Source organism: Puccinia triticina, chromosome 5A (genome assembly GCF_026914185.1).
Source record: "Puccinia triticina chromosome 5A, complete sequence".
Classification (NCBI taxonomy): domain Eukaryota; kingdom Fungi; phylum Basidiomycota; class Pucciniomycetes; order Pucciniales; family Pucciniaceae; genus Puccinia; species Puccinia triticina.
The window spans coordinates 1,885,051-1,911,580 of NC_070562.1; the positions used below are offsets into that span (position 1 = coordinate 1,885,051).

Below are 26,530 nucleotides of genomic sequence, written 5' to 3' on the forward strand. Positions count from 1 at the left end.
ATGGCTGCGGTTGAGGTCCTTCAGGTTACATATTCATTGACATGATCAGCCTGCAAATCAGGCTTGTGTCTGTCAGGTGGGTAAGGGCAAGAGGTTGATGAAGTTGGATCAGCTGTGGCACACAGGTGATGTTAGACTCACAGTACACTACCCTGGAAACGCTTGAAGAACCATTCCAAAGGTCAAGCCAGCAGCTATTTTGTCCAAAAACTGGTCACCAACCGGTGCTCAGTTGCACTTGATGTCAGCCTCTGGTCAGGGTTTGAAGCCGGAATTGGATGATGTGAGGTTGGGAAAGTTTGGTTATGTGGAGAGGTGGCAAGGTCTGAGCAAGCTGTAGGGGAAGAGGTCTGATTGTGCTGGGGAGCAGGAGGCAGGAACGGCTTGGAGGCTGGAGCTGCCAAGTAGTTTTTTTTATGTCTCACGCTATACATTTCATATTCCTCTGTGGTGAGCTGTTTGCCCATTTCCAGAGGTTGATTGGCTGGCTGGGGGTGGTTGTCATTGGTAGGACTCCCCGGGCAAGCCACACGTGGGCTGTGGGAGTGGGTAGTAGATGCTGGGCAGCGGTTGGCTGGGGGCTGCTGCTGCTGCTGGCTGGGTGTGCTGCTGGTTGAGTGGGGGGTGTTGATTGCCAGAAGGGACTTGTTGATTTTTTTGAGTAAAGACAGAGGAAACCTAACCGGGTAGTTTGACAGTGATGAGACCCACCATGCACCATAGCCATGCTACAAGCATATGTAAAAGCATAAGCGGAGCAGCTGTGGAATCAGCATCATGGAAATTGAAAAGTGTGGCCTCCACGGCATGCAAAAGCTGCACTTGTGGACTCCCCCGCAAATAAATTGACTCGCGTGGAGTCCTCTGAAATTTTCTTGTCGGAGCAATGAGGATTTGACGCCCCTGTCCATTTCCAATGGGGAGCCCACAATTGCTGGGGGCACGGTGAATTCCACGTTGGTTTCACCAATCTGGTGCCACCTGTTGGATTTACACAACCGCACGGTAGAAAGTACCCCCGGCATGTAGTGTGCAATGCCTAAGGGAAAACTTACACTTTAAAAAGAAAAAAAAAAAAAAAGTATGGTACATGTATTGGCTAGCGTAGAGGGACCAAAAATTGCTACAATGACATTACGTTACCAATAATCATAAAGGAGCAACCCACCATTGCTGAAACTAAGAGACAATGTGGTTTGTATTCAGTGAGGAGAGAGCTCCAGGCTTGGAGATCAGACAAACTCAATACAATTACAACATGATCTAATTCTTCTGCAGTCATTTGCACACCGGTTAAATCATGAGCAAGAAGTGCCCTGTCTCACTGCCCGCCAAAAAACCTTTGAGTTGGTCGGCCCAGCAGCCCGTGCCCACGGGGACCGACTCTGGCCCCGGCGCACCAGCCCGTGCCAGAGCCTTCCATTTCTGGCCTGGATGACAGACTCGGTGATGTGAAGAACTCGCCCAACTTTATGGCTTTTTGACTGATAGCTAAATCATATTTTGATTTTATTCGAGATTTTTGAGAATGTAACATAAAATAACAACATAAGTCTCTTGAGGGAAAACAGAACAAGACTGCAGATGCGTCACTATTTATAAAGAAAGTGAAACTTTTAACGAGGGAATCTCTAATAATCATACCTTATTATAGATAAGACAACTGTTTATTAACACATCGTGATCTGTTCTGAACTGAGACCGTAACCAAGCGTAACCAAGAAGATTTTACATAGGATTTACACCGTGTATCCTTTTTATTTTTCTTTATACATGTTTTTTTTTTTTTTTTTGGTGTTTCTGGCCTGATTTTGACAGGTGATCAGTTTTGGACGCAGCGCTGCGTCGGGCGCAGCCGGCGAGGCCAGCCCAGGGTCCAGGTCCTGCACCGCCATTGCCCAGCATCCCAGCCACGATGTCCAGCACGCGCGTCCACGACGAGGCCGCCTCGGACCGCCGCCGCCCGGCGAGCCGGAAGCGCCGAGCGCCGGCCTCCTCCCGGCTCCTCCTGCTGCTCCTGCTCCCGCCCGCATCCGTCCTGGCCGCCGACCCGCCCGCACTCGCGCCCAACGGCTCCGCCGTCTCGCCCGCCGACTACGCCTGCCAGCCGATCGGCGCCTGCCAGCCGTGCCCCATCGACGAGGTGCGTCCCGCCCACACCCTGGCCGGCCCCCCCTTGCCCGCCTCTGCCGCCTTTCGCGCGGCGTTCTCGGCCTGACATTGGATGTTTATTTTTGATTGGAAGATCGGCACCCCGGTGTGTGCGGTCTACCATAACCGCCGCCTGGTGGACTGTGTTTACCTCGGAAGTTCGTCACCTGCTCTTATTGCCTCAGTCCTCCGTCCGCCGAGCGTCTTTGCCACTGGCCTGATCATCCACCACCCGTCGATCGACCGTCTCCCCACAACAGATTCCTCTTCCTCAACATCCCCCACCCCGCCACCACCATCATCTTCACCATCATCATCACCATCATCATCACCATCAGCATCATCGGCATCGTCGGCATCGTTGGAATCAGCGGCACTGTCGGGGGTCCAGGAGGGGGACCAGAGCGGCCCGCCGGCCCGCCGCGCCCTGGCCTCGTCGCACCAGGCCGACATCGGCGCCGGGCTGGGCGCGGGCGAGTTCCAGACCTGGGAGGCGTGCGAGCGCGTGGTGCTCAAGGAACAGCAAGACTTCTACGAGTTTGTCGTCAGTCCTCCCGCCCCACTCACCCCTCACCCCACACACCCCTAACTGACACCCCCCCTTTTTGTAGCTGTGCAACCTCGCCATCGCCGTCGTCTCCCTCGTCGTCTACGGCTTCCGCACTAAACAGCTCGTCATCAAGCAGTACGGCAGACTCGCCGCCCGGATCGGCATCCTTCCTTCTTGAAAACACCAGCGCCGCCCCCGACACCCTAGATTACTTCTACACTGTTTCGTTCCTTGTACGATCACAATGCTATTCGGATCTCCTTTTGCTTTTTTTGCCAAAAGATGATATCACAATGTACATGCGCATCACCCCAGAAGACGAGTGTCCAATGTCTGCCACCATATGGCTGCTGCGGAGTACACACACACACAAGCAGATCATGATCGGGCCGCAGACGGTCCGGGATGAGGCCAAGACCACCCTCCATATGGGGTGTGTAAATGAAGGGTAAACTAGGGCTCATAGGCAAATGTGCCAGAACTGTCCTCAAAAAACCTGAATCGGCTTGGACAGCTCTCCCGTCCACCGACATGTGCACGTGATCAAGCTTGCACCAGGTATGCAGACGTTCTATTTTGAATTATCAAAGCACAAGATGACATTCGTGTGAACAGAAGGACAGACAAGCAAAGAACGGCGCGCGCCATCCGAAGCGCTGTTGATGGGGGAGACAGGGGCGGAGTGTCGCCGGGTCTAGGGCGTGCAGCGGGACGTGTATCTGTGGACGCGGGCGGGCATGGGTGTGGTGGGTGGGGCAGAGCGCGTGAGCACAAGGGGCGGAAAGAGGGGGAGAGGAAGAGGACCGACCGGGGATACAAGGAGCATTCGCGGACGTGGGGGCGGGCTAGCAGCCACGCCAAGAACCGCTGCATCCATCCACAGACAATCAGTACACGAATAGGGGGGGGGACGGGCAGGGGGGGGGGGGGGGGGGACTGACTTCGACGCCGAGGCCGTATCCGCCGTGTTCGCAGGTCCCGTATTTGCGTTGGTCGGTGTACCTGAACGGAGGATCGTTTGAGTGTGGATAGGAACGAGAGGGGAGGGGAAAGAGACGGACCAGTAGTAGGGTTCGGGGGGGATGCCGGCGGCCTTGTAAGCGGCGAGGAGCTCGTCGTAGCCGGTCATGCGCATCGACCCGCCGACGATCTCGCCGACGCCGGGCATGAGGACGTCGACGCTCTCGGTGAAGGCCTCGTTACCGGGGATGCGTTTCATGTAGAAGGCCTTGATCTCCTTGGGGAAGTTGATGAGGAAGATGGGCTCGCCGATGGTGTCGGTCATCAGCCGCTCGGGCGCCTCGGGGATGTCGTCCTGCAGCGTAAACGCCCCGCCCCCGTCCTCCTCGCTCTTCGTGATCCCGCGCTCGTTGAGCCAGTCGATCGCCGCCCGGTACTCCATCCGCTTGAACGGCCGGCGGGGGAGGGCGAAGTTCGGGTTCAGACTCTCGACTAGACTCTTGATCTTGGGCTCCTCCAGCAAGGTGCTGAGCGTCGAGCAGATCTGGGGGAGGGGGGGCTCTCTCAGAGTTGTCTCCTCGCTCGTTGTTTGTGCGAGCTCACTTACCAGTTCTTCGATGTGCGCGAGGAGCTCTTCGAAGCTGATGAACGCAAGCTCGCCCTCGAGATGGGTGTATTCGCTCAAATGACGCCGAGTCTATCGATCGACCCTACATCAGCTTTAGAACGAGAGAGGGGCAGTGGGGGGGTTCTTACTTTACTTTTCTCGGCCCGGAAGCTCTCTTGGATGCAGAAACAGTCGCCCAGGCTCGGCAGACAGGTCTCGAGATAGAGCTGGGAGCTCTGGGTGAGATAGGCTTTCTCGCCGTAGTATCCGAACTCGAACAAGGTCGATCCGCCCTGGGTGTTTGAGAGATGTATGTGTCAGTTTTTGGCGCAGAGGGTGTGTGGATGGATGGAGCAGTGACCTCGACTTGGGTCTGGACCATGCACGGCGGGGTGACCTCGGTGATGGCCATGCGAGCGTACGATCTGCGGAAGGCGTCGAGGAGGGCTGCGCGGACCTTGAGGACGGCGGAGGCGGTCTCGCCGCGGATGACGAGGTGGCGGCGGTCGGCGAGGGTGTCAGGGGCGGAGTCCTCGGAGATCTGGTTGGTGAAGGCCTCCGCGTCGCCCGGGGCCCGGCCGACGATCGTCCACCAGTCCGCCTGCAGCTCGTGGCCATCCGGGGCGCTCTTGCCCGCGGGCACCTGGACGATCTTGCCGGTGATCTGGACCGTTGATTCGGTGGTCAGGGTGAGGGCGTGGTGGGTCTGGGCCTGGAGATGGATGGATGTTAATCTTCTGGGTGGTACATCTTTGGGTTGTGTACGCACTAGTTTGCCGGTGAGGACGCATTGGATGAATCCTGAGCCGTCTCTGAGGACGAGGAAGATGAGCGACTTCTGTTGTCTGAGCCGGTGCACCCATCCGAACAGCCGGACTTTGATGTCCCTGTTCTCTGTGGCCTGGTGGATCTTGATGCGTTTGGCGATGCCGGCGGTTTCGTGGAGTTCGATGGGGGCTTTCTTCTCTTCGCCGCCCTCGTTCTTTGGGGTGGGTTGTTTGGCTGCCTTCTTGGTCTGGATCTCGAGTGCCTTCTTGGCTCGTTTGAGTGCTGTTGCGCTCGGGGGCTGGTAGCCGTCCTGTTTGAGGAGCAGACAGTCGAGTGTGCTTGTCCCTCTTGCGGCGTATGCTCCGAGGATGGACTGGAATGGTTTCTGGGCTGTGCCGTCGCCTGTTGCGTCTGATCCGTTTGCTTCGTCGATGTGTGCGGCCATGGTGTTGGTTGGTTTTTTTGGTCGGCTGATCGCGGGGTGTGTGGGTGTGGGTGTGGGTGTGGGTGTGGGTGGGCTGTCACGGGGTGTGTGGGCCCTGTCACAGGAATACTAATCCCCCCTGGGCAACATCCCACTCGACTCCAAACGAAAAAGACGAACGACCTCACGATGGCCGAAGCAGCGCGACTAGTGTGAACACCAACAACAGCAACAGCAACCAAACCAAACCAAACCAAACCAAACCAAGGATGGCCAACCACAAGAACGGTAAGCTGGGAAAACAACAGCAGCAGCAGCAGACTCAAACAAACAAACTAACCAACTAACATCCACACACACACACACTCAGTCTGCAGCTTCTTCACCCCCCATCCACTCTCCAAACACATCCACTCCAAACAACACCCAAAACCACCACACAAACAACCACTACAAAAACAACAGCAACAGCAACAACAACAACAGCCGCCGAAAAAACAGAAACAACCAGAAAACCAACAACAACAACCAGAAGAAAAACAACAACCCAAACCATCGATCATCACCAAAATCAAAACAACAACAACCCAGCCAAAACGGAAAACAAAACTCAAACTCAGGCCAAAACTAACCCAACACCAAGCAGAGCTCGATCAACACGACTCCTCATCCAGCCTATCCTCACTCCACTCAGAAGATGAACAAACCCAGCCAGAGACCAACGAAACACCCACAACAACAACAACAACAACAACAACAACAATCCCCCTCAAACCGGCCCCGCAGGAGAACGAACACCCCCAGAGCAGTCCCAACATGGACATCGACAACGAACCCTCAGAACTGGGCGAGGATGTCTGTCTGGAATACACCGACTTCGGCCAGGACCTCGGCTTCCCCGTCACCTGGTCCGAGTCTGAATATGGTCAGTACACACACACACACACACACACACACACACACACACACACACATCCAAAAAAAAAAAAAAAAAAAAAACTGACAAAGCAAATTCGCAGACGAAGACCATCAGGCCGAAGAACCAGCAAACGAGTTTGCCGAGTTCTTACTCATGGATCCCAGCGAAGGCGAGCACCACTCGTTCGGCTTCGAGCAGCTCGAGCGTCTGCGGGCGTCGGCGAAGTACGGCCAGATGATCGCAGGCATGGACGCCAGCCAGGACGGAAGCACGGACGACGAGCACGACGACGACAGCCACTTCGGGTACATGATCATCGAAGAACTCGGGCCAGATGAGGATGAGGAGGAGGAGGAGGAAGAAGACGCCCAGTCGATGAGCGCCGACGACGGCGCAACGACCGACTCCCTCGACGAGGACGATCACTCCGGCCTCGTCCGCTTCGGCATCGAGGCCGAGGACGGAAACCAGGCCTACTCGGACGACAACGACGACAACGACCAGCAGCAGCACCCCGATGAGGAAGACGACGCCAGCTTCTTCGATCTCCCAGCCACATCATCCACCATCGGATCAATCCTCACCAACTTGGATCTATCAGGTAAACAGAAGCGTTCGCCCTTTTCTCTTCTTCGGCTGCCCACTGACCCCTCCCCGCCCCGCGCGGCCGCGGCCACACCCAGTCCTCAGTACGCCCGGCTCGACGAACCCTGGAGAGGGTGGCAACCAGTCCGGCTCCCGGGAGATCAAGCTTCCGATCATGGGCACGTTTTCGGTGGACCGATCGGACGGGACGAATGCGGGGCGGACGATCATCGACGAGGAGAAGTCGCTGCCCTTGTCGCCGTTCACGGGCGGGAAGGTGGTGCGCTACAACCAGTTCCGCAAGCTCCGCCAACAGCTCTGTAGCAGGGGGGAGAGCGAGCGGTCGTCGTCGGTGGCCGGGACGCCCAAGCCGACAGACCCGTCCCAGGACTCGGGCCCTCCCGGCCCCTCGACCAACAATATGGACATCGAAAAGCCCGAGCCGGAGTTCGACATCACGGCGTTTATCCGGGGGATCTCGTCGATCGACGAGGGCTGTTCGGACGGCGAGCCGAAGACCGGCGGCGGGTACAACCACGACGGGGGCGAGGATGAGGGGGAGGGGAGTCAGACGCAGGGCTCGATGGGCACACTGGACGGCCTGTCGCGCTGGCAACGGGTCCCGATGACCGCCTTCCGCCGCCGGATGATCGGCGGATGTGCCGAGGAGGGCCACGGCTCGGAGGAGGAGGAGCGGATGCTGCTCGACGGGGCCGTCCAGCCCTCGTCGTCGCTCGCCGAGACCCTCGGCCTCGCCGCGCTCCCCCCGCGCCGCGCCCGGAACAAGAAACACTCCCCCTCCGCCCTCCATCTCTCCGGGCTCGCGGCGCCCAAGGTGTACGACCGCCGCGTCCACCGCAGACTCCGCAAGGCCACCAGCTACAACTCCAACGGCAAACAGTCCAAGCTCAACAGCCACCACCCCTCCCCCAGCCCCGCCGACGGCCTTCTCCATCCCGCAGGGCCCGACCCCCAGCAGCTCCAGCACGGCCCCTCCGCGCTCGTCGACCACCATCCCGGGGACGGCTTCCATTCGAGACTCTTCGACCAGCTGCTCGACCTCGACCCGGCCGAGCTCAGCCTCGCCCACGCCGGCCCCACCCACACCGACTGCCCCGCTCACGGATCTGGCTCGTCTTCTTCGGCCGCCGCCGCCACTACTACTACTACGCTCCTTCCCGCCTCCTTCCCGCCCCCGCCGCCCGCCTCGGCCTCGCTCCTTTCCTTCGACCACCTCGCCATTCTCCACCCCCCTCCACCCTCCACCTCCACCTCCTCCCCGCCCATTAATCCCCGCATCGACCTCGACCACCCCCCGCTCCTCAGCCTCATCGACAACATCTAATCCTCCAGGCTGCACCCGCGCTCTTCTCCCGCCCACACCTTTTCTTCGCCCCCCTCTTGCTTTTCTTCCTATAGACTTGCCCATTCCCTCTCCTGCACACCCCCATCCCCCTCCAAAAAAACGAAGACGGTGGCCAGCAGTTCTTCTTATTATAGACCAGAGAACCCCCAGACACGGGTGGCGGTGGTAGTGACGCGCGGCACCCAGCCCAGAGAGTCCCGCGGACCCAGACCACGAGCGTCGGCCAGCTCCACCCAGCGTTTGTTGCTTGTTTTTTCAAATGAACCAGTCCATCCCATAGATATTTTATTGCTGAAGAAAACACACCGGCTGTTCCTGTGGGAGCCGCGGCCGCAATCGACGACTCCTTGTCATCAAGCGCTTGTTTTTGCGGAGCCTGCGGGTCTTGGCCGCGGCGAAACAACCGCCGTGCGTGTGTTGCTCGTGCATATCCGATGTTCGGGGTGTTACCGGGTGGGGATTGGGAAAGTGCCCTCACCTGGCCCGACCTTTGTTTTGGGCCGGGGGAAGAGTGGAAAACACGCTGCTTGGACCCGGCCTGATGCCTTTCTTTGGGTATCTGCGACACTTTGCGCCCGTTGCATGGGGAAAACTTCCCAGGATTGAGTTGTGTTTCTGTGTGATACACGGGCTGGGTGAGTGCGGGCTTGCCTGGGTCTGGTGTCCATCTCTGTATCCTCAACGCTGCTAAAGGGGCCGCATTGGTTGTAACGCCCCGTGGTGAGGTTGACCTGGGAAACTGAGATAATATTAGACCAATCTTACATTGGTTGCCTCCAGTCAACAAAGGGTAGTTACATTACGCTGTGTTATCCGCACAATTTTGGTCACGTAACTAGCCCCATTATCCGGGGGCCCCCGTTACTGTACTAGTAACGGGTCATTTCAGGCCCCGCGCGTAACGTAACAGGCCTCAAAAATGAGGCCCGTTATTGCGTTGTCCCCCAGATAACGCAACAACAGACCATTTAAGCCTTTTTTAGCCTCATTTGTTGCTTGTTCTCAGGGGCTCTGCGCGCCCGGACAACGCAGCAAGCATAAAAAAAAACGGCTTAAATGTGGTGCAATAGTGTGATTGCACTGCCGTTACGCGTAACGTGTTAACGTGTAGAAACGTGTAGATAATGGCAAAAATTCTGTTAGGTTACCGTTCTCAAGGGTGAAAGTGCAGCACAGCGGTTTTGGTGGCCGCTGCGCTGCGCTGAAAGTCGCGGCCCCGCCGGCTACACTACTGCTTTTTGAGCTGGCCGCGTAGCACTCCCCCGCTGCCAGCCAAACAAGCGCAGCGCTGAAAGGGGGGTCCCGCCCGCTGCGCTACCGCTTTCTGGGTCGGGGAAAAAGCGGGGACCCGCTATTTGCAGCGGTAGCGCAGCCCGACTGGTGCTGCGCTAACCCTTGTTGGGCTGACCACGCAGCAGTTCCCCACTGCGCTGCGCTAAAAGACCGCTTTTTTGTAGCGCAGCACAGCTTTTCAGCCTTGCCGTTATCTATGCATTACACATAGCGTCACTACCCTTTGTTGCTCCAGTTGAGCTTATTGTGGAGGGTTGTCAGCAATACAACCCCCTTGGCAGTGCAAATCCACCTCAACCTGAATCTCTCTCCCTCAGGCTCTGTTTGTTAGTGGTATAAACAAGTGTGATAAATATTACCATCTATCATGCTTGATTATGATCCACCAAACCAGTCCTCAGTAATCATAATAGTGATAAAGAACCTTTTTGATGAGCACTATGGATTGGTGTTCCTTTGCCAAAGTATTCAGCATGTGAGCCTTCTTTCACCAGTTCCTTGTGTATATATCTCAGCTCTATAAAACACACTTGCCTTAATGTTGTTGTTTTTTTTTTGGGGGGGGGGGGGGGGGGGGGGGGGGGAGTCATGAGTATTGATTTCTGCTCCAGATCTTTGCCAAGGAAATATTGGCAGAGCTCAAGTTGAAAAGAATGTTGTAACGGCAGGTTATAGGACCAATGCTGCCACTGATCCAATCCAAGACAGGTATTGGTGACACTGTGGATAATATTGTTTTTTGATACACAAGGATTTGATACTGTGTATTGTATCAAAAAACAGATACAATATGATGGTATATTTTTATTAATTTTTTTCTTCCTTTTCTGGACTATTCAGAAAAAATCCAATGGCCCACCCAACCAATATACCCAATATATTGGATTGGATTGGGGACCCACTCCATGTATCTCAATACATCTGGATTGTATTGGTTGGCAGATCGGATACAGATACAATGTATTGGACACAAAACCAATCCAATATCAATGATTACTGATACATGTATTGGATTGGTTGCAGCATTGATATGACCATCAAGAAGTTTTCTTCTGGATTGTAAATATCTATATAGATATAGATATAGATTTCTTTGTTTTTATGAGTTTGATTTGGTGTTTGATTGAGCTTCAGAAAAATCCTGCTTGATATAGGAAATGTAAACATCAGAGTCAGAAAAAAATTCAATATTTTTCATTGTTGGGAACTCAATGGGAGGATCTCCTGTGCAATTTGGCACCACACAGATGTTGGTTCAGACCCAAAAAGTCTAGATTTTTGCAGGGAAATCTAGCTTTTTGGGCTCTAGATTACTTCTGGGAGGCCCACAGACCTCACCTGGAAGTTATCCAGGGGTTTCATGCATGCTGCGGGTCACATTGCAGGAACCCCCAGTTCAGGAAATCAGCACTCCTGCAACAGAATCTGTAGATCACTGGAACCTAATTTTACCCAAAAAGCACGTAAAACTTGTAGAGACTGTAAAATGAAGATGTGTCTGGTGAGAGTCAAACTCACAGCCTCAGAAATGTTGAGACACATACTAGAGTGATGCCTTTGTCAACAATGCCTGCAAGCAGGTGACAAGATATGGATTTCATTGCACTGATGTTTTGCCAGAAACACATCCGCAATGACTGTGGCTACTTCCGCAGTCACACATGAGAAAATGACAGTGTGAAAAAAATTCTTGGTTTTTCACCTGCTTGCAGGAAGTGCAACTAGGCTACAGATTCTTGTGGCTGCCCGCTGGGTGGTTGGTTGGTAGTCCTCATGGGTTGATCCAACAGCCCTCCCTACTGGGGTGATACATCATGGTAGCAGACTAACAGACAACTCAACAAAACTAAATGAAAAATTGTTGTTGCAGGAACTTTTTTTTCCTGAACTGGGACCTGCATCATGTTAGAAACTTGCTTTTAATATTTGTGTTTTCTCTGGAGCAGGGGAAACCACTTCAACTTGCACATTTTGAGCTGGATGAATGGTGGAATCTTTGGTTTCTTCTACAACTGCTTCTGGGGATAATCTCTTGAGGTGTTTTCTGATTTTGTACTTCTTAGGCTTCCTTGAGCGAGTTGATTGGGGCGTTGAAGCTGATGGTTTTGAGGAAGTTGTTGATGATTTCCGGGAAATGGGAAGCCGATGTGTTTGGTGTCAGCGGGCCCCCCCGGGGGGTGTCATTTTGCGCGCATCTCTCCAGTCACGGTCGTCGTCAGTCCCAAAAAACCGAAAGCATTGCGCACATATTCCTCGCCTGCCTGACCCCACCACTCCCCAGAAACGATGTCAACCAAGCGCCCCTCCGAAGCCGGCGCCCTGATTTCCAAACGCCCCAAGCCCGACGACCCGAACACCCAGCAACTGGTGGTCAGCAGCGATGGAACGGGCAAGGGTCAGCTGATCCAATCCGTCAAGAGGTTAACATGCTTTCCACTTCTCCCTCTTTCTCATTCGGGGGCGCATGAGGATCATCTTCACTGGTCTCACAAACTGACTGTATAGGCCTCCAATCTCTCAATTGCCGAAAGAATGCTATTAGGACGAGCGGGTTAGCCGCCCCGATCATGGTGCTCAGTGGCCACTCGGTAAGCATCCCAAGACTTGTCAAATCGCGGATCCAGTGCCCTCTAAAAAAATAATTGGATTGTTATTTTTTTGTGTCGTTTGAACCGTATCCAGGCCGAAGTATTGGACGTGAAATTCGACCGATCGGGCGACCATCTGGCGTCGGCATCTGCTGATCGAACAATTAACCTGTGGTCGGTTTATGGAGAAGAGTGTCGGAACTACGGCGTGTTGAAAGGGCCCAAGGGGGCGATCCTATCCATCGATTTCTCGCCCCTGCGTCCCTTGGAGCGTCTCTACGCAGGCTCAGCAGACAAGAGTCTGACCACATTTGACCTCAAAACCGGACAGTCTGTTCGTCGCCACCGCGGACACGGGGCGTTGCTGAACTCGATTGCAGTTTCTGGTGCGAGTGGACACGACCTACTGGCATCTGCTTCAGACGATGGAACAGTACGGATATGGCGCGAGGACGATAAGGAGCCTCTCGATTCCTTCGAACTTGGCTATCCGCTGACTGCCGTTGAATGGAGTGCCGACGGCCAACAGATCTTTGTCGGCGGATTGGATAACGACATCCACTGCTTCGATCTCCGTAAGAAAGAGGTCTCGTGGAGCCTGAGAGCTCACACAAATACCATCGCCGGCCTCAAACTAAGTCCGGACGGAAGTTTCCTCCTGAGTGCCGGATTTGATGACACCGTCCGAATCGTGAGCATATATAATTTCAAGTTGATCTTCTTCGGTGCGATCCATCGATCTGATTGTACCCATTCATACCCCTCCGATCAATAGTGGGACGTCCGGCCTTTTGCTCCAGTTACCGGCACGCATGGTCCGAATGCCCCTCGTCGTTTGGTACAAACGCTGTTAGGAGCACCAGCTGGGTTTGACAACGTAAATCCCGGCTTCGACAACACTTAATGAGGTGTAAAGGAAGCTGACCTCCAGCTATCTCTGTTTTGATTGACTTTTCATATGACAGCAATTACGATCGCCAGCGTGGGATGCTTCTGGTGATAAAGTCGCAGTAGGAGCAGCCGATCGAACATTGTGTATATGGAATGTGAATACTGGCAACATATTGTATAAGCTTCCTGGCCATAAAGGTACAGTCACCAGCTGTGCATTCCATCCAAAAGAACCAATCATTGCAAGCGGTGGCGTGGATAGACAGATCTTCCTAGGTGAAATCGATCCCGCTGCCCGATAATCTCCAACTCTCTCGATGCATACCCACTCTCACTCAACACATACACAAAAAAGCGATGCAGTTTTCACTGCACTGTCTTGTCAACCTGGATCTGAGCTTATGCAATTTAAAGAAAACCAAAATCTCATCACTTGGACTAAAAACTTGTCATTTAAGGTGTTCAAACTTGAAATCGTAACATTTTCAGTGCCTAAGTATAATGTACCATTTTAGAAATATTGCTCTCCTTTGATTGTTTGGGTGTCACATATTTTTTTCACCTTGGAAGTTAATGATTTTATGGCGTTATCATTTTATGAAAGTCAAGTTTGAAAACCCCATCTTTGTAGCCATGTCAAGCACCTTGGGTAACATAAACATTCATTTGCCTGTCCTTGCCAGCGGATTAGGGGGTATCAAATATGAAAAAATCTGGCCTAAGCTGATACAAAATTTCAGATGAAGGGTTTGATCATAATCCAACACAAGATTTAGAGATTGCAGCAAGTACAGTCAAACCCTTGAAACCACGTACCCCTCCGTGGAATGGAATAGGTATGCGGTTTGGGGGGTTATGCGGTAGGAGAGGTCCAGCTGATACTCAGCTTTGGTACCCAGCTCATACTCAGCTTTTTTGCCCAGCTCATACTCAGCTTTTTCATGCAGCTCACTCTCAGAATTGGAATAAAGCCTTTTGAAGATTCCTTGCCCAGGTGATTCTCAGCTTTGTACTTGTCCTGGTGCAGCTGATGCTCAGCTTTGTACCAGTCCTTGCTCAGCCTTTTCCCTAGTTCTGTCCCAGCTGATGCTCAGCTTTGACCCAGTCCTGGGCCAGCTGGCCAGCTGATGCTCAGCTTGCTGAGTATCAGCTGACCCAGGCCAGGGAAAAAGATGGGAATCAGCTTGGACAGAACCAGAGCTGAAAATCAGCTAGACTAGGGCCAAAGCTGAGCATCAGCTGAGCCACAGCCAAGACTGAATATCAGTTGTGCCAGGGTCAAAGATGATTAGAGATGGCTCTGTCACACCCGGGTACCCGCGGCCTGTTTTGACTGGATCCTGACATCCGTACCCACATCTGCACTCGTTGGCGGGTACCCGCTGGCCTGGGCGGGTACCCGCGGGGATACCCGCTCCTTGAAACTCATCTTGGTGACCGGAAGGGGCCCCTTTCAGTCAAGGAGGGATGACCTCGGCAACCAGAAGGAAGCCGTTCTGGTTGCAATAAGACCTCTGCGACCAGGAGGTTTCCTTCTGGTTGCCGAGGTAACTTTGACGATCAGGAGGTTTCCTTCTGGTCGCCAAGGTAACTTCAGCGACCAGGAGGTTGTCTTCTGGTCGCCAAGGTAGCTTCAGCGACCAGGAGGTTAGCTTCTGGTCGCAGAGGTAACCTCGGCGACCAAGAGGTTGCCATCTGGTCGGCGACCAAGAGGTTGCCTTCTGGTCGCCGAGGTAACCTCGGCGACCAAGAGGTTGCCATCTGGTCGGCGACCAAGAGGTTGCCTTCTGGTTGGCCAGGTAACCTCTGCGACCAGGAGGTTACCTGCTGGTCGTGTGCTGAGGTTATTTAACCTCTGCAACCAGGACCATTTCCTCTTGGTCGCCGAGGTTTTACAAACTTCGTGACCAAGACAGTATCCTCCTGGTTGCCAAGGTTTTGTAACCTCTGCGACCAATAAGAATTTTTTCCTTCTGGTTGTCGAGATACAGCCCCGGTGACCGGAAGGAATCCCTCCTGGTTGATTAGGTTGTGTGTCCTTGGCAACCAGGTGGTTTTTTCTGGCTGCCAAGGCTGTAAAACCTTGGCAACCGGAAGGGATCAGGCTTTCCGGTTAAAGCGGTGGGCGGGTGTGGGTTGAATTATCTGGGTACCCGCCCACTTTTTCCCGGAATCTCAGACATCCGCACCCGCTGGCGGGTACCCGCCAGCGGATAGCAGGTACCTGCAACGGGTTCGCCGGGGCCATCTCTAAAGATGATCATCAGGTGGCTGGTGCCAAAGCTGAGCATCAGCTGGGCCAGGGCAAAAACTGAGCATCAGCTGAGCTAAAATCTGAGCATCAGCTGGGCAAGGGCCAAAGCTGAGCATCATCTGGTTTTGTTACATTGAGTGCTTTGATCCTGACACCTGTCATGTGAGCCCTGGATGTGCTGTTGGGTAGGAGCAGCATTGGAGCAGTGTTGGAGCTGAAAACAAAGCTGCATCATGTCACTTGCCATCAGGTGACTACTTTTTTTTTCCTGGTGGATGAGTCCTATTTACTGATTTGAGTCAATTGCCTTAACCACTTGTTATGGTCTAGTTCTTGGGAGAGAAACAGGAAGTCCAGGGTTCAGGATCCCAATATGGTAGATTGCAGAATGAGGAAGCAGTCTGGGATCTCCAGGCTCTTGAACCTTGAGAGTGTTGTCTGTGACACATACATGTAAGCTATGTATATGTGAGCCTGCACTAAATTGTCACCTTGTTGTTATTTCAAGCGCAAAAATTACAAATTGATACAAAAGCTCTTTGATCAGTAGCTTAGCACCATTCAAAGATAAGAGAATTTCCACAGTTTTAATTCAGTGATTTTGGGATGATGGACTGAGGAGGAAATTTCCTGAGCAGGATGTGGATTGGTTGATGAGAGACTAGAAGGTGAGGTAGGTGGCGAGGTTGACAGGTTGACGGATGGGCGTCTGGACCCGGCACATGTTACTATGCTTGTCGAAGCTGTAGGATTGAACGAAGCCGAACCAATCGTATCTATACAGAGGAATCGAGTCAGAAAATATTTCAGTTATTTGTTGGTGAAGTCGAGGTTGCATTCCCCTTCCGCTGTTGCCCCGTGGGTCATGGGGTTTTGGAATGCCGCAGGAATCGGATATTTGAAAGTTATACAAACCTGAATGAATCTGAAACTCCTGGGCTGGTTGATTGACATCCATCAGGCTGTAGAATCGGATTTTTCCATCCTACCCCCATGAAAAATACCAACAGCAATAACAATCAGAACATGATCAATCCTTAGTCATATAAGGAAATTGTTCGTGATGCAATTTCGCAATATAAAGATAGGAAGGCATACGGTTGCCCCGGTGATCAAGTTAGTACCAGCCCAATCGGTGTCGAATTGGATTTTTTGATTTGTCCTTCCAGGTCTATTGAAACTGTGGAACGTCGTGGCTCCATACCGAAGGTCCCAGCAGAGGATCTGATTGCTCTTCCTAGAAGCCGAGAACATCACTTGATCGTTTTGTGGATGGAATTTGACCTATGACCATGAGCAAGAATGTAAGTAACCCATTCCATATATGCTCGCCGCGTTAGCAATGAAATGACAAGTCTTCCGATTGTCTGATCACAGCAAGTAGCAGAGATTTGGCATGTGGCGGTTTTTTTTCTTTTCTTTTCTTTCTTTTTTACCTGAGTGACACCTGTTGTTTCAGTTGTATTGAAAACAAGGGCCGGTGCGATTTCACTAGATTTCGTATCATGCAAAGCAATCTGTCCAGAATACGATCCTGCCGCAAGGAGTCCTTGCTGTGAAGGATCCAAAGCCAGGGCGGAAATTATACCTACACGTGTTGATTAAATCAGCTTTCGGAACCCTTTTGAGAACGGCAAGAGGCCGCGGTACCTTTTTGGCCGTCTTTACTTTTCCTGGAGGAGATCGTCTTATACCTCTCGCCTGCTTCCCCCGACCGAGACACATCAAATATTTCAATGGCAGACTCGTAACCCGCGAAAAGTCTATGATTAATTGAAAATTGGGCGGCCATCAGTTCGTTAAACCGGTGTTGGAAGACTGATGTGAAACTCAATCTGACGTGGTACCATCATCAGAGAATAGCATCGAATGAGGTGCTACCATGCGTTCTCTGTGGTCAACGATCGGATATGAGGCTCGAATCTACTGGTGAGGAATGGGGAATGATAGCGTTAGCTTTATTTTCTGTGCAAATTCGCCCTAAAGCTTTACAGGTATTTAACTTCAAAAAGCTGTGTCATCCAGAGTCACAAAAAATATTCACCCGCCCATCGCTAGCATCCAGCAGGTGAATTGGATGGTCCTTGACAGCGGCCACAAAACAATACCGACTGGGATCGGTTGAACTTGAATAGGGAAACCAGCAAGTAGATAGCAGAGCATCCGCCATTGGGAAATTCCGTGTCGGCCTCCAAGAAGATCGATGTGGATTGCCATCATCATCGACATGGGGATCGGAGTTGACACTGGGGGAGCAGATGATTCGTCGAATGCACGTTAACATTTCGTAGCCTAGACATAGGCTAAAAACCCCATTGGAAAACTCGAGCTTGGTCGTATGCACCCGTTAAATAATCGTATCGATCGATCCTCTGCTTCCGTCAAGACTGTACTTCCATCTGAAGACCTGGATCATGGTCGTGGCACGCCGGTGAGCATCGTATGGGTGTCATCAGCAGGTCGATGTCAAATTACCTACCATTTTGCAACCCTCAGGAGGTTCTTTGTGAAGCTGGATGGGACTGTTTCAGTCGTTGCTTCCCTGATCAACGAGTCTTTTGGATTGAACTGGATTTGGTAGGATCGATATCCAACACTGTCCTCCGCGCGGCCCGGCTGAGGTTCGCTCGAGGTAGCTTCCATCGGCCCGGTCCGAACTTCGAGGTCGATTCCAGGATCGGGAACAGACAGCGCCGATTCAAATATCGGAGGGCGGCAACTGCGTCAACTCTTTACAGCCACGACCCGTACTCTGTATGTACACCTCCTTTCCTTCTCGTCACAGTGCACACTTCCTCCGCTAATAATATTCCCAGATCTCATACTCCATCATTATGCTCCCTAAGATCAACCACCAGTCTAGGTCACCTTCCCCGCTCAAGTCAGTCCTTCACCAACAAAGGCACTTGTGGATTCAGGGGGAGTTACAATGGCAGCTTGGCTTGAGTATCCTGCATGTCAACTACAAGCGGTTGACCAGTTTTTTTTGCGGTGGGCCACGGCCCCTTTTACGCCCAACCATAATCAAATCCAGCTGTTTGCCTCCAAGAGCTAATTTGTACACCTACTCTCCTCATCTAGAACATACCATTTCAACTGGATATTGGAAGGGGGATTGATCCAGTCTTGAAGTTGAAATGGGTTTCAGCCTATTAGATACTTAGGTTGGATGCGCGAAAAGACGCATGAACAGCCAATCCATCTGATACCAAGTGAAAACCAGTTTGTCCAGGTCGAAGATGCTATTCTTTCGTTTGCCAAATGGCTCATTTCGGGAATATCCAAGATCATGTAATCCATCCATTTCTATGACTGCTCAATCACCTTCAAGCTCGTGTTGTCATAGTCTAAATTTACAAATTTAATTCAGCCAGTTTCAGCTTCTCAGAATCATACTAGCCACGAATTCAAAAGTCAGTTGAGTTCTTCCAGCTTCCCTTGTATGCTTCGTGATATCGTGAGTGTGATCACACCCTCTCGAATCAAGTTTTAAGCGTAGTTGGATGGATCTTGTTAACCCAATTTGATGCGAGTTTTTTTCATGGTTGAGTATGTCAACATTTAAAGGAAAAAAGCATCGGGACAAGGAGAAACAAAAAAATGAAGATGGACGCTGAGGGTGTATGTAAAGAAATAAATAAAGAGATAAACAACGATCAAAAATTAGATGTTTTTTTTAAAAATAGAGGAACGTCTAAGGTGGGAAATTTCACAAGGTGTTATTTTGAGTGCAGGATGATTGAGAAGGGATATAGTATCTGGACGAAAGTAGGATGTGTTGAGGTAACCAGCACATTTTGTATTGTCTAAACTGCATCAAACACAAGCTGGCTCGAGTCCATCTCCGTTAACAAACGTGTATTACTTGTGCAGTGCCCATTTTGCTCAGTATAAAGGGTTAAATGGAGTGGCCTGTTGAGCTTGAGAAGGTGTGTGCGTGGACTTCAAGTTAGAATTAGGGCTATTCGGAGGTTGGCCGTTGTTGACAAATTGATCGGAGTGGCAATTCGGGGCGTGGGGAAATCGGTGATTGTCTTGGGGAAAGGTGACGGAATGCAAACAACTTAAGCAATTTCCAAACGAGTCATGGTAAGAAGTTCCAGCATAATTTATCGATGGTTCGGCCGCCTGATTTGCTGAAGAGGGGGTAGCTGGATAATTTCCAGGCGAAAAAGCATTGCTTGTGGCGACTGGAAAGTTGAATATGTCTTCCTTCATAGGGCTCCCCAATGGTGTGTTAGGCGGGGGGAGCTCATTGCCTTGATAGGATAAAGACATCTGGGCAGCCGCCTGCAAGCTTGGATTAATTGAGGTGCTGGGGTTTGATAGTCCAGCTGGTGAAGCGCGGAGGTTGCCATCATGAAGATTCGATCCATCGGTATCATGGCCGCCCGAAAAGAAATCAATCAAAGCAGCCCGCAAGTCTTTCTCAGGTTGGGATTGGATGGCAAATGTATCGGAAGCAAACGATGAGAGGAGTTCCTCGACGGCACGGTTATCCATCGTCAGGGTTATCCTTTCGGAGAGGGCGGGTATGATTGAAGAGTGATGAAACTTGGGTGGATTTTTGTACTAGTGCCGCAAGCCGAAATGCTCAGTGATCTGGTGGATGCTGGATGACGGAATCCAAGAGATGACGCTCACAGATAGTGCCTGGAGAAGAATTGGAAAACAAAATGATCATAAAAGACTACCGCTTATTATCCCATCAAGATGGTCCGGACTCCGCGGATGCTAAACTCAATTTTATGGAAGCGATAAAAGGTAGGTCAGTCCAACCTTCCGTTTAAACTTTTGACTATGGGTGGGGCTGGGGAGTGAATCATATAGCTTACTCGGGTGGACCTGTGGATTGGGAATGAGATGGGCGAGGTTGAGGTTTTGGAAAATGAAGACAGCGTATATATGATGAACCTATATCCGATGTGGAATCTAGAATCTGGGTTAAGTGATGGCAGCAGGAAGGATAGATTCGCACTACACAAACTCCAACGGGAAGGAAGCTGAAGGAAGTAGATACAAGAGTATAAAAATCTATACACTTGTGGCATTGCAGGACATCACCGGATGCTCACCAGATGAGCAACTTGGCTGCGTATGTATTCACGACCCACCAGTTTGGCACTGGCTTGTAAATATGTACCACAGATGGAGCGGGTTCATACACACATGACACAAATGGTTTGGTTCGTCTGATTTGGTTTGAAGGGTGCTTTATTTATTTCTTTACATAATAACTGATCAAGTGATCCGTGAATGTGATTCAACGTAGCGTTCAATTTATACATACATGGACCGGCAAAATGAGAGCATTGGCGGCCTCCCCACCTTTGAATTTCTTGGCCCGTGGCATTGTGAGACGGAATCAAGGCCTACTGTGGGGCAGGATGGCGCACACGATGTATGTTAACATCCACCAAAAGAGTAGTATGAAAGTTGAAGGAGTCCCTGGGGAGAAGATGACAAGGCTTTTCTGGGATGGTTTCCCAACTTTACAGAGGGGTCCTGTTACAGGATAAGTACCCTGAGCGCAATGACACCCGTAACGCAAGGCTCTGATCGAGACTGTCACATTTTGTCTCAAGTTTCCAACTGTGATCCAAACAAGTTAGTGGAAATTCAAACAAGGGGTTGCGGAAAAGGCTGGGTTTGCCAATCACGCAGAGGGTATTGTGCTCAACAGTCAATTTAAAAGGTTAAGTAGGAATCAGCCCACCCAAACTATCCATTCATACTCCATCTTAGTAATCTTTTGATGCATCTCAGTCTGATTCTTCATCGCCACGAGACATACTCTCTGCAAGTGGAAATAATTGATACTTTCAATGAGGATTAATAGACAGCTGGAAACGTTCATGGCGATCTTAGCAGCAGAAAAAAAAGAATGGGAGGAAAAGAAAAAAAGAACAAAACCAGGCTTGAGGGGAGAAACATAACAAATTAGTCTTAAAATAAACAACTAAGTTAGATGTAAGTCTTGAACACTTTCCTGTAGGTGTTTGTTTTTGAAATGAACAAAAAGACTTTAATTTGTTTTTTAAAACAAGGAGAGGAAAGAAAAATAATGATTGAAAAGTAAGTTGGTTAACATAGTCAACGAAATAGTGATAAAAATCAAAGCAGGCAATTAATGCAAAAATGGGTAGAAAAAATTGACAAAAAAAAACCGGTTCTGATCGAAAACTATGGTTTAGCTTTTTTAAGTAATGGAACAAAAGTTCTGATTGGAGGCATTTGTTGATCGGCGGGGTATCGAGCCAAGATACGTGCGGGGCAACCTTTGATTTGAATGGCGGGATCGACGTCGGGGAAGCCGGGCAAGCCGTCGTCGAGGATATTCAAATATCGGCGGTCTTTGGTGTCTTTCAGAGCTTGGGTTTTTTTGGGAGCTTTCTTCATACTCAATGAACGCTCATCCACTGGAGTGTCCCCGCGTCGACTGTTGAAAGCTGCTCTCCTGGTTTCCAGATTAGCCATACAAGCCAGGTTTCGACTCTCCAGTCCACCAACCGAAGTTTCTTTTTTCGTCGCCGAAGAATCTTTCTCGATCACCGGAGTACCCATGGGTGTCGCTTTGTTTGGGTTCTTCAGGTCAACCAACCGGATGACCTCTATCTCCTCCTCACACTCGGCGCTGGCTCCATTAATGTCTTTCGTACTCTGTACCGCCTTTCTTCCGCTTTGCTCCTTGATCCCGTTCGTGACTAGGTTCTGCTCCGCCTGCCGAGGAATGGGTGGTTCAGATAAGCGTGGTAAACGGCTGCGCAGCCTTTCGGGCGTGTGAAACGGCCGGTCGATTGCCAAGGAGGAAGATTTCTCGGCGGTCCCATTGGGAAGTGAATTAGCAGGCGGCGGTGGTGCATCTTTGGCATGCGGCGCTGGCGTTGCTATCGGATCATCCGGTTTAGGCGTTAGTTGCGGATGACTAGCAATCAATAATGGCGCTGGTAAGACTCTGGAGGGGGAGCCTGGACCCGATTGAGTGCGTAGCTGCCAAACATTATCTTTTCCATTAACACAGACCGCAAGAGACTTCAGATGAGTCATAATGGCATCGCGGTTGCGTATTCCTAGTGTTTCGAATGCGGCCAGGAGGACGCTTGTCCCTTGAGGTTCTGCTGCAAGCATGGCTAAGATCATTTTGCTCAGGACAGGATCCAGCGATGTTTCTCTAAAAGGCGGGGCGTTATTTATGTAGGCTGCGTGAGCTGCAGTTTTGATAGACTGGGGTGTGGCCGGCTTGGGCATACTCTTCGAAGACTCAGAATCAGTGGTAGATGCGACATGCTGGTTCGGTGATACGTTTGGAAGGGCACGTTTACTTTGTATAGCCGTACTTGCTATGTGAAGCTTCGGTGTGGATGAAGAGGAGGGTTGCACAATCGTCGAATCGGGGGGCGTCATTGCAGCATTGACATGAGGCGGACGGGCGGGCGGAGATTTTGGAGGCGTGGTAGAGCTTGGAGTCTCGATGGCGGCCGGAGTCAAAAGAGGAGCCAGAACACCCCACAGTTTGTTCTTCTTTAATGTAGCCTCTAACTTGGCTTTCCCAGATGCATCAACGCGTCGATACGTATCCACAAATTTCATTTTTTGGGCGTGAGTGACGTTGAAGATTGACTGCGGCTCAACAGGGTCATTTTCCGCCAGCTGTTTAGATTGTGGTAGACTAGGCGGCATGCTACTACTTCCTTGTTTGCTGCAAGCCAGAGGGCCTGATGGAGTGGGCTCGATCGCAGAGCGAGGTCGGGCTGGCGGTAAAGAAAGTACTTCTGGGGATGCAGGAGTTGGTAGTTTGCCGCGGGTTGCACTATCCTGTACGGCCGAAGCAAATGTCGAGACAACGGTCAAACTTTTCTCTGAATCAATTCCACTCGTCGCAAGATTCGTTGAAGAAGAAGGCGTAGTAACAGAGGTGCTTTTGGTGGGCAGGCTATGCAGTTCAAGCTGGGGTCGAAAAGTAACGATCAAAGGAATGCTAGTTAAACTCAATCCTGGTGGGTCTACATAGGAAGAAAGGCTTGGCGATGTCCATTGGAAGCCGGGCGAGTAAGGATTGGGCTTGTAGAAGGTGTTGTTGAAGGGAATAACTGGAGTTAGTGGCATTATTTCCAGGAGTTCAGTTATTCTCGCATCAAGCCGACGAAAAGAATGCTGCCAATTTTTCAATTGCGCAGAGGATGCAGGATTGGCAGGGGGCCCAGTTGGGACGAGCATAGTTTGTGACACGTCGTCGTGCTCGCGTATTGTATGATTAATCGCTGAGGTGACTGTTTTGACCTGCTGATTGTTATTTTGGGCCAATCTTGATATTTGATTTTGAGAAGCGGTCGGAGGCTGTGATTTTATAGATTCTTGGGGACCAATTGCATGATTGACTGCTTCCGATGGGAGGTCGTTAGATTGCGGGAACGCTGATGAGCTCCCAGTTGAAGACGACGCGAGTGGGCGAGAGGTGACCGGAGTGTTTTGATCATGAGAGGTTGCAGCGGAGGACGAGGTCGGTAATAAAGATAGCTCTCCTATTTTGGAAGGGTCGGTAGACGATGATATGACGAGGTCTTGAGAAGTAAGCACTTTCGATTGTGGTAGCGCTGATGAGCTCCCAGTTGAGGATGGCGCGAGTGGATGAGAAGTGACCGGAGTGATTTGATCACGGGAGGCTGCAGCGGAGGACGAGGTCTGCAATAGAGGTGGCTCTACTGTTTTAGGAGGGTCGTTAGACGATGATGTGACAAGGTCTTGCTTAATTGTTGGAGTTTGCACGCTAGTAGGTTTATTGGATTCTGATGGTGGCGTATTTGTGCAGACCGCGACCTCGTTGGCGGTATTTTTTGGATCACTAAGGGTGTTTGGGGGGAGATCACGAGGACTATCCTGCGATACCACAGTTTCTGGGACTCTTGACGTGGAAGTTCGACAGCGCTGAGGGAGTGGAGAGGCGCTGGGGGTGCTGATAACATCAGGAGTGAGCGGGATGTCAGAAGTGTGACCGCCAGTTGAAATTTATTGGTGATATGGAACATTGCAAAGGATAAGAACGTACGATATGTCATGAGCTCCGTTTAAATTATCCTGCGAGCGCTTCCTTTTGCCAGAGTTGGCGATGGGTGGACCTGCAGTGATTTCGGCCCGTCCAGTGAGCTGACATAAAGCTTTGCAAGTCCAAACAGATTGTGATCCAGCAAACGTAGGGCCAATCTCCTGTTCCAAGATAAGCCTCCAGCTTTCTAACACGATCGCGAGCTTCTCCTTGATGGACGTGTCAGTCACGTCGGTTGAGACCTTGAGAATATAGAGACAAGCTTTGATTCCGGTGATTGGCAGGGGTGGGTAGTTTGTCGAGGATTTCCGGCAGATCCTGATGTAGCGCTCCAGGAGGCCGACTTGGACGACTTTTTTCAGGGATTTGAGACGATCCTGAAGGAACGCAAGAGTTTCTGGGGGAAAAGGAGGGAAAAAAAAAGAAGCATCAATGATAAGGATTAGCAAGGGATGGAGATGACGGACGCAATGGAGAAATCGGTTGGGAAATTAAATGCGCGACATGCGACTGACCCTCTTGGGGTCGGGAGTTTATCAGGTCATCGGGGTAGCTCTGAGATGCTAGCAATTCTGCTTGGCGAATATTATTTTGAACTTGAACTAGCGAGGGATCTTGAGGAAAAGCTTCGGACATCAGCGGCCAGCGAAGCACGAGCTGTATGAGTACCGGTGAAAATGAAACAACGTGACACGCGACGAAGCGTTGCACCCGAACCGAAAAAGTTGACCTGGGAAGGTAATAAAAAAGTTAGACAAGGCGTCGAATGACTCATGTGAGCGGGTAGCCTGACCGGAATGCCCAAGGAGGATATGCACGGATGCGCAAGACAGTCTGTCGGCCAACGAGACAGCTCGGAAGAGCTGTTGACGGTCAAAGGGAATCAGCTTAGTCCATCAGGGTCTGTCATCTCGAAGGGTGGTGCTCACATCCAGTGACGAGCGGCAGTGATCCGATCGATGGAAGCGTCCGGTCGATGTATCGCCGATCTTTAACAATCAAGAGTAAAAGCAAAACGTTTCAGCTCGAGTACATCCGTTATAAGGAAGTGGTCAGCTTGACAACAGTGTGACAGAGCGTGCCCTTGTTGTATCGACAGCAGATAGCGAGGCTCACCAGATGAAGGAAGCCTTGCGGACCAGTTTTCTTCCTCCGGCTCTTCTTGCCCTTTGACTTGTCCTTTGTTCTTTTTAATATGTACAGAAAATGTAAGGGAGATGGTGGCAAGCTGGAGGTTGGGGTGGTGTTTCAGTGGGCTTAAGTTGAGCTTTTGAACAGGGGTCAGTTGGTTTTTTTTCGTTGATAAATCTCAACTTCTCAATGCGGATGTACATACATCATGCAAGTGCATACTTAAATGCATAGACTCTCAAGGTTGGTGAGTATGCATTTACAGATACAGTCACATGGTCAATTGTTATGTAATTTGGAGTACACCCACAGCCACAGTTGCACAGCAGTTTCCATTTTGGGAGTGGTGCCAAACCCTAACCTCTAGTGAGTTCCAGCCCCAAAGTTGAGCAACTGGGTTGATTTCTAATCTAGCACCACAAATGAAACAGTTGATCTCTAACCTGATACCAAAAATGAAACATGCTGATGTTACATTCATTTGTTAGATGTCATAACTGAGGGATTAAGGCCGCGTTTAGACATCCTAGTACACATTGTGGTGACATTAACATTTTTGTCCTGGATGGAAAAATTCACAAATTTCTAGTTTACATATGTAGTGTTACATTCCACCCTCTTTTTGATATACAAATTCCCTTCAGTTTACACACACAGTGGAGGACTTCTGTTGGCTATAGTGCTTAATCTAGCAGGACACTGTTAAATATGAGCAACGGTACCCATTGGTGGGTACCTGGCACCACCTGGCAGGTACCCCTCACACCCGTTGCGCACCCACCAGGTAGTGCTGAGTGCAGTCCAGGTACTTATTTACTAAGGTTGGGAATACCTGGGTACTGCCTCAGGTACCACCTGGTTTTACCGCTAGGCCACAAGCCTCCCGAATCCAATGCCCATTGGCCCATGTCATATGAATATCAAAGATGGCCTCTTGTAAGTTGTACCCAGGTACCCGCAAACAAGTCCAGGTACCTGCCTCAAATATAGCACCACTAAC

General features: G+C 51.0%; 7 protein-coding genes across 7 annotated transcripts; 3 read left to right on the top strand and 4 right to left on the bottom strand.

Moving 5' to 3' along the window:
* PtA15_5A221 (uncharacterized protein) lies at positions 1-2,879 on the top strand (the record flags this gene model as incomplete). Its single annotated transcript, XM_053168959.1, has 5 exons — positions 1-15; positions 2,108-2,143; positions 2,246-2,396; positions 2,523-2,695; positions 2,763-2,879. The coding sequence occupies 5 exons, from the start codon at positions 1-3 to the stop codon at positions 2,877-2,879; spliced, it is 492 nt and encodes a 163-aa protein (XP_053020203.1).
* Positions 2,880-3,395: 516 nt separating this feature from the next.
* Positions 3,396-5,481, bottom strand: PtA15_5A222 (uncharacterized protein; the record flags this gene model as incomplete). The annotated part of the gene is made up of 8 exons (XM_053168960.1): positions 3,396-3,420; positions 3,510-3,568; positions 3,643-3,703; positions 3,763-4,205; positions 4,269-4,358; positions 4,418-4,561; positions 4,630-4,980; positions 5,038-5,481. The coding sequence occupies 8 exons, from the start codon at positions 5,479-5,481 to the stop codon at positions 3,396-3,398; spliced, it is 1,617 nt and encodes a 538-aa protein (XP_053020204.1).
* Positions 5,482-6,276: 795 nt separating this feature from the next.
* PtA15_5A223 (uncharacterized protein) lies at positions 6,277-8,309 on the top strand (the record flags this gene model as incomplete). Its single annotated transcript, XM_053168961.1, has 4 exons — positions 6,277-6,385; positions 6,480-6,980; positions 7,063-7,679; positions 7,752-8,309. The coding sequence occupies 4 exons, from the start codon at positions 6,277-6,279 to the stop codon at positions 8,307-8,309; spliced, it is 1,785 nt and encodes a 594-aa protein (XP_053020205.1).
* Positions 8,310-11,909: 3,600 nt separating this feature from the next.
* PtA15_5A224 (uncharacterized protein) lies at positions 11,910-13,404 on the top strand (the record flags this gene model as incomplete). Its single annotated transcript, XM_053168962.1, has 5 exons — positions 11,910-12,043; positions 12,166-12,211; positions 12,306-12,902; positions 12,987-13,088; positions 13,177-13,404. The coding sequence occupies 5 exons, from the start codon at positions 11,910-11,912 to the stop codon at positions 13,402-13,404; spliced, it is 1,107 nt and encodes a 368-aa protein (XP_053020206.1).
* Positions 13,405-15,917: 2,513 nt separating this feature from the next.
* PtA15_5A225 (uncharacterized protein) lies at positions 15,918-17,999 on the bottom strand (the record flags this gene model as incomplete). The annotated part of the gene is made up of 9 exons (XM_053168963.1): positions 15,918-16,132; positions 16,272-16,341; positions 16,455-16,640; positions 16,793-16,944; positions 17,007-17,119; positions 17,197-17,279; positions 17,401-17,602; positions 17,701-17,763; positions 17,836-17,999. The coding sequence occupies 9 exons, from the start codon at positions 17,997-17,999 to the stop codon at positions 15,918-15,920; spliced, it is 1,248 nt and encodes a 415-aa protein (XP_053020207.1).
* A 1,242-nt stretch (positions 18,000-19,241) lies between these two features.
* PtA15_5A226 (uncharacterized protein) lies at positions 19,242-19,859 on the bottom strand (the record flags this gene model as incomplete). The annotated part of the gene is made up of 1 exon (XM_053168964.1): positions 19,242-19,859. One exon carries the CDS (start codon positions 19,857-19,859, stop codon positions 19,242-19,244), a length of 618 nt encoding a protein of 205 aa, XP_053020208.1.
* Positions 19,860-21,539: 1,680 nt separating this feature from the next.
* On the bottom strand, positions 21,540-25,762 carry PtA15_5A227 (uncharacterized protein; the record flags this gene model as incomplete). The annotated part of the gene is made up of 7 exons (XM_053168965.1): positions 21,540-24,309; positions 24,403-24,796; positions 24,915-25,129; positions 25,193-25,262; positions 25,329-25,388; positions 25,516-25,666; positions 25,736-25,762. The coding sequence occupies 7 exons, from the start codon at positions 25,760-25,762 to the stop codon at positions 21,540-21,542; spliced, it is 3,687 nt and encodes a 1,228-aa protein (XP_053020209.1).
* Positions 25,763-26,530: the final 768 nt, after the last annotated feature.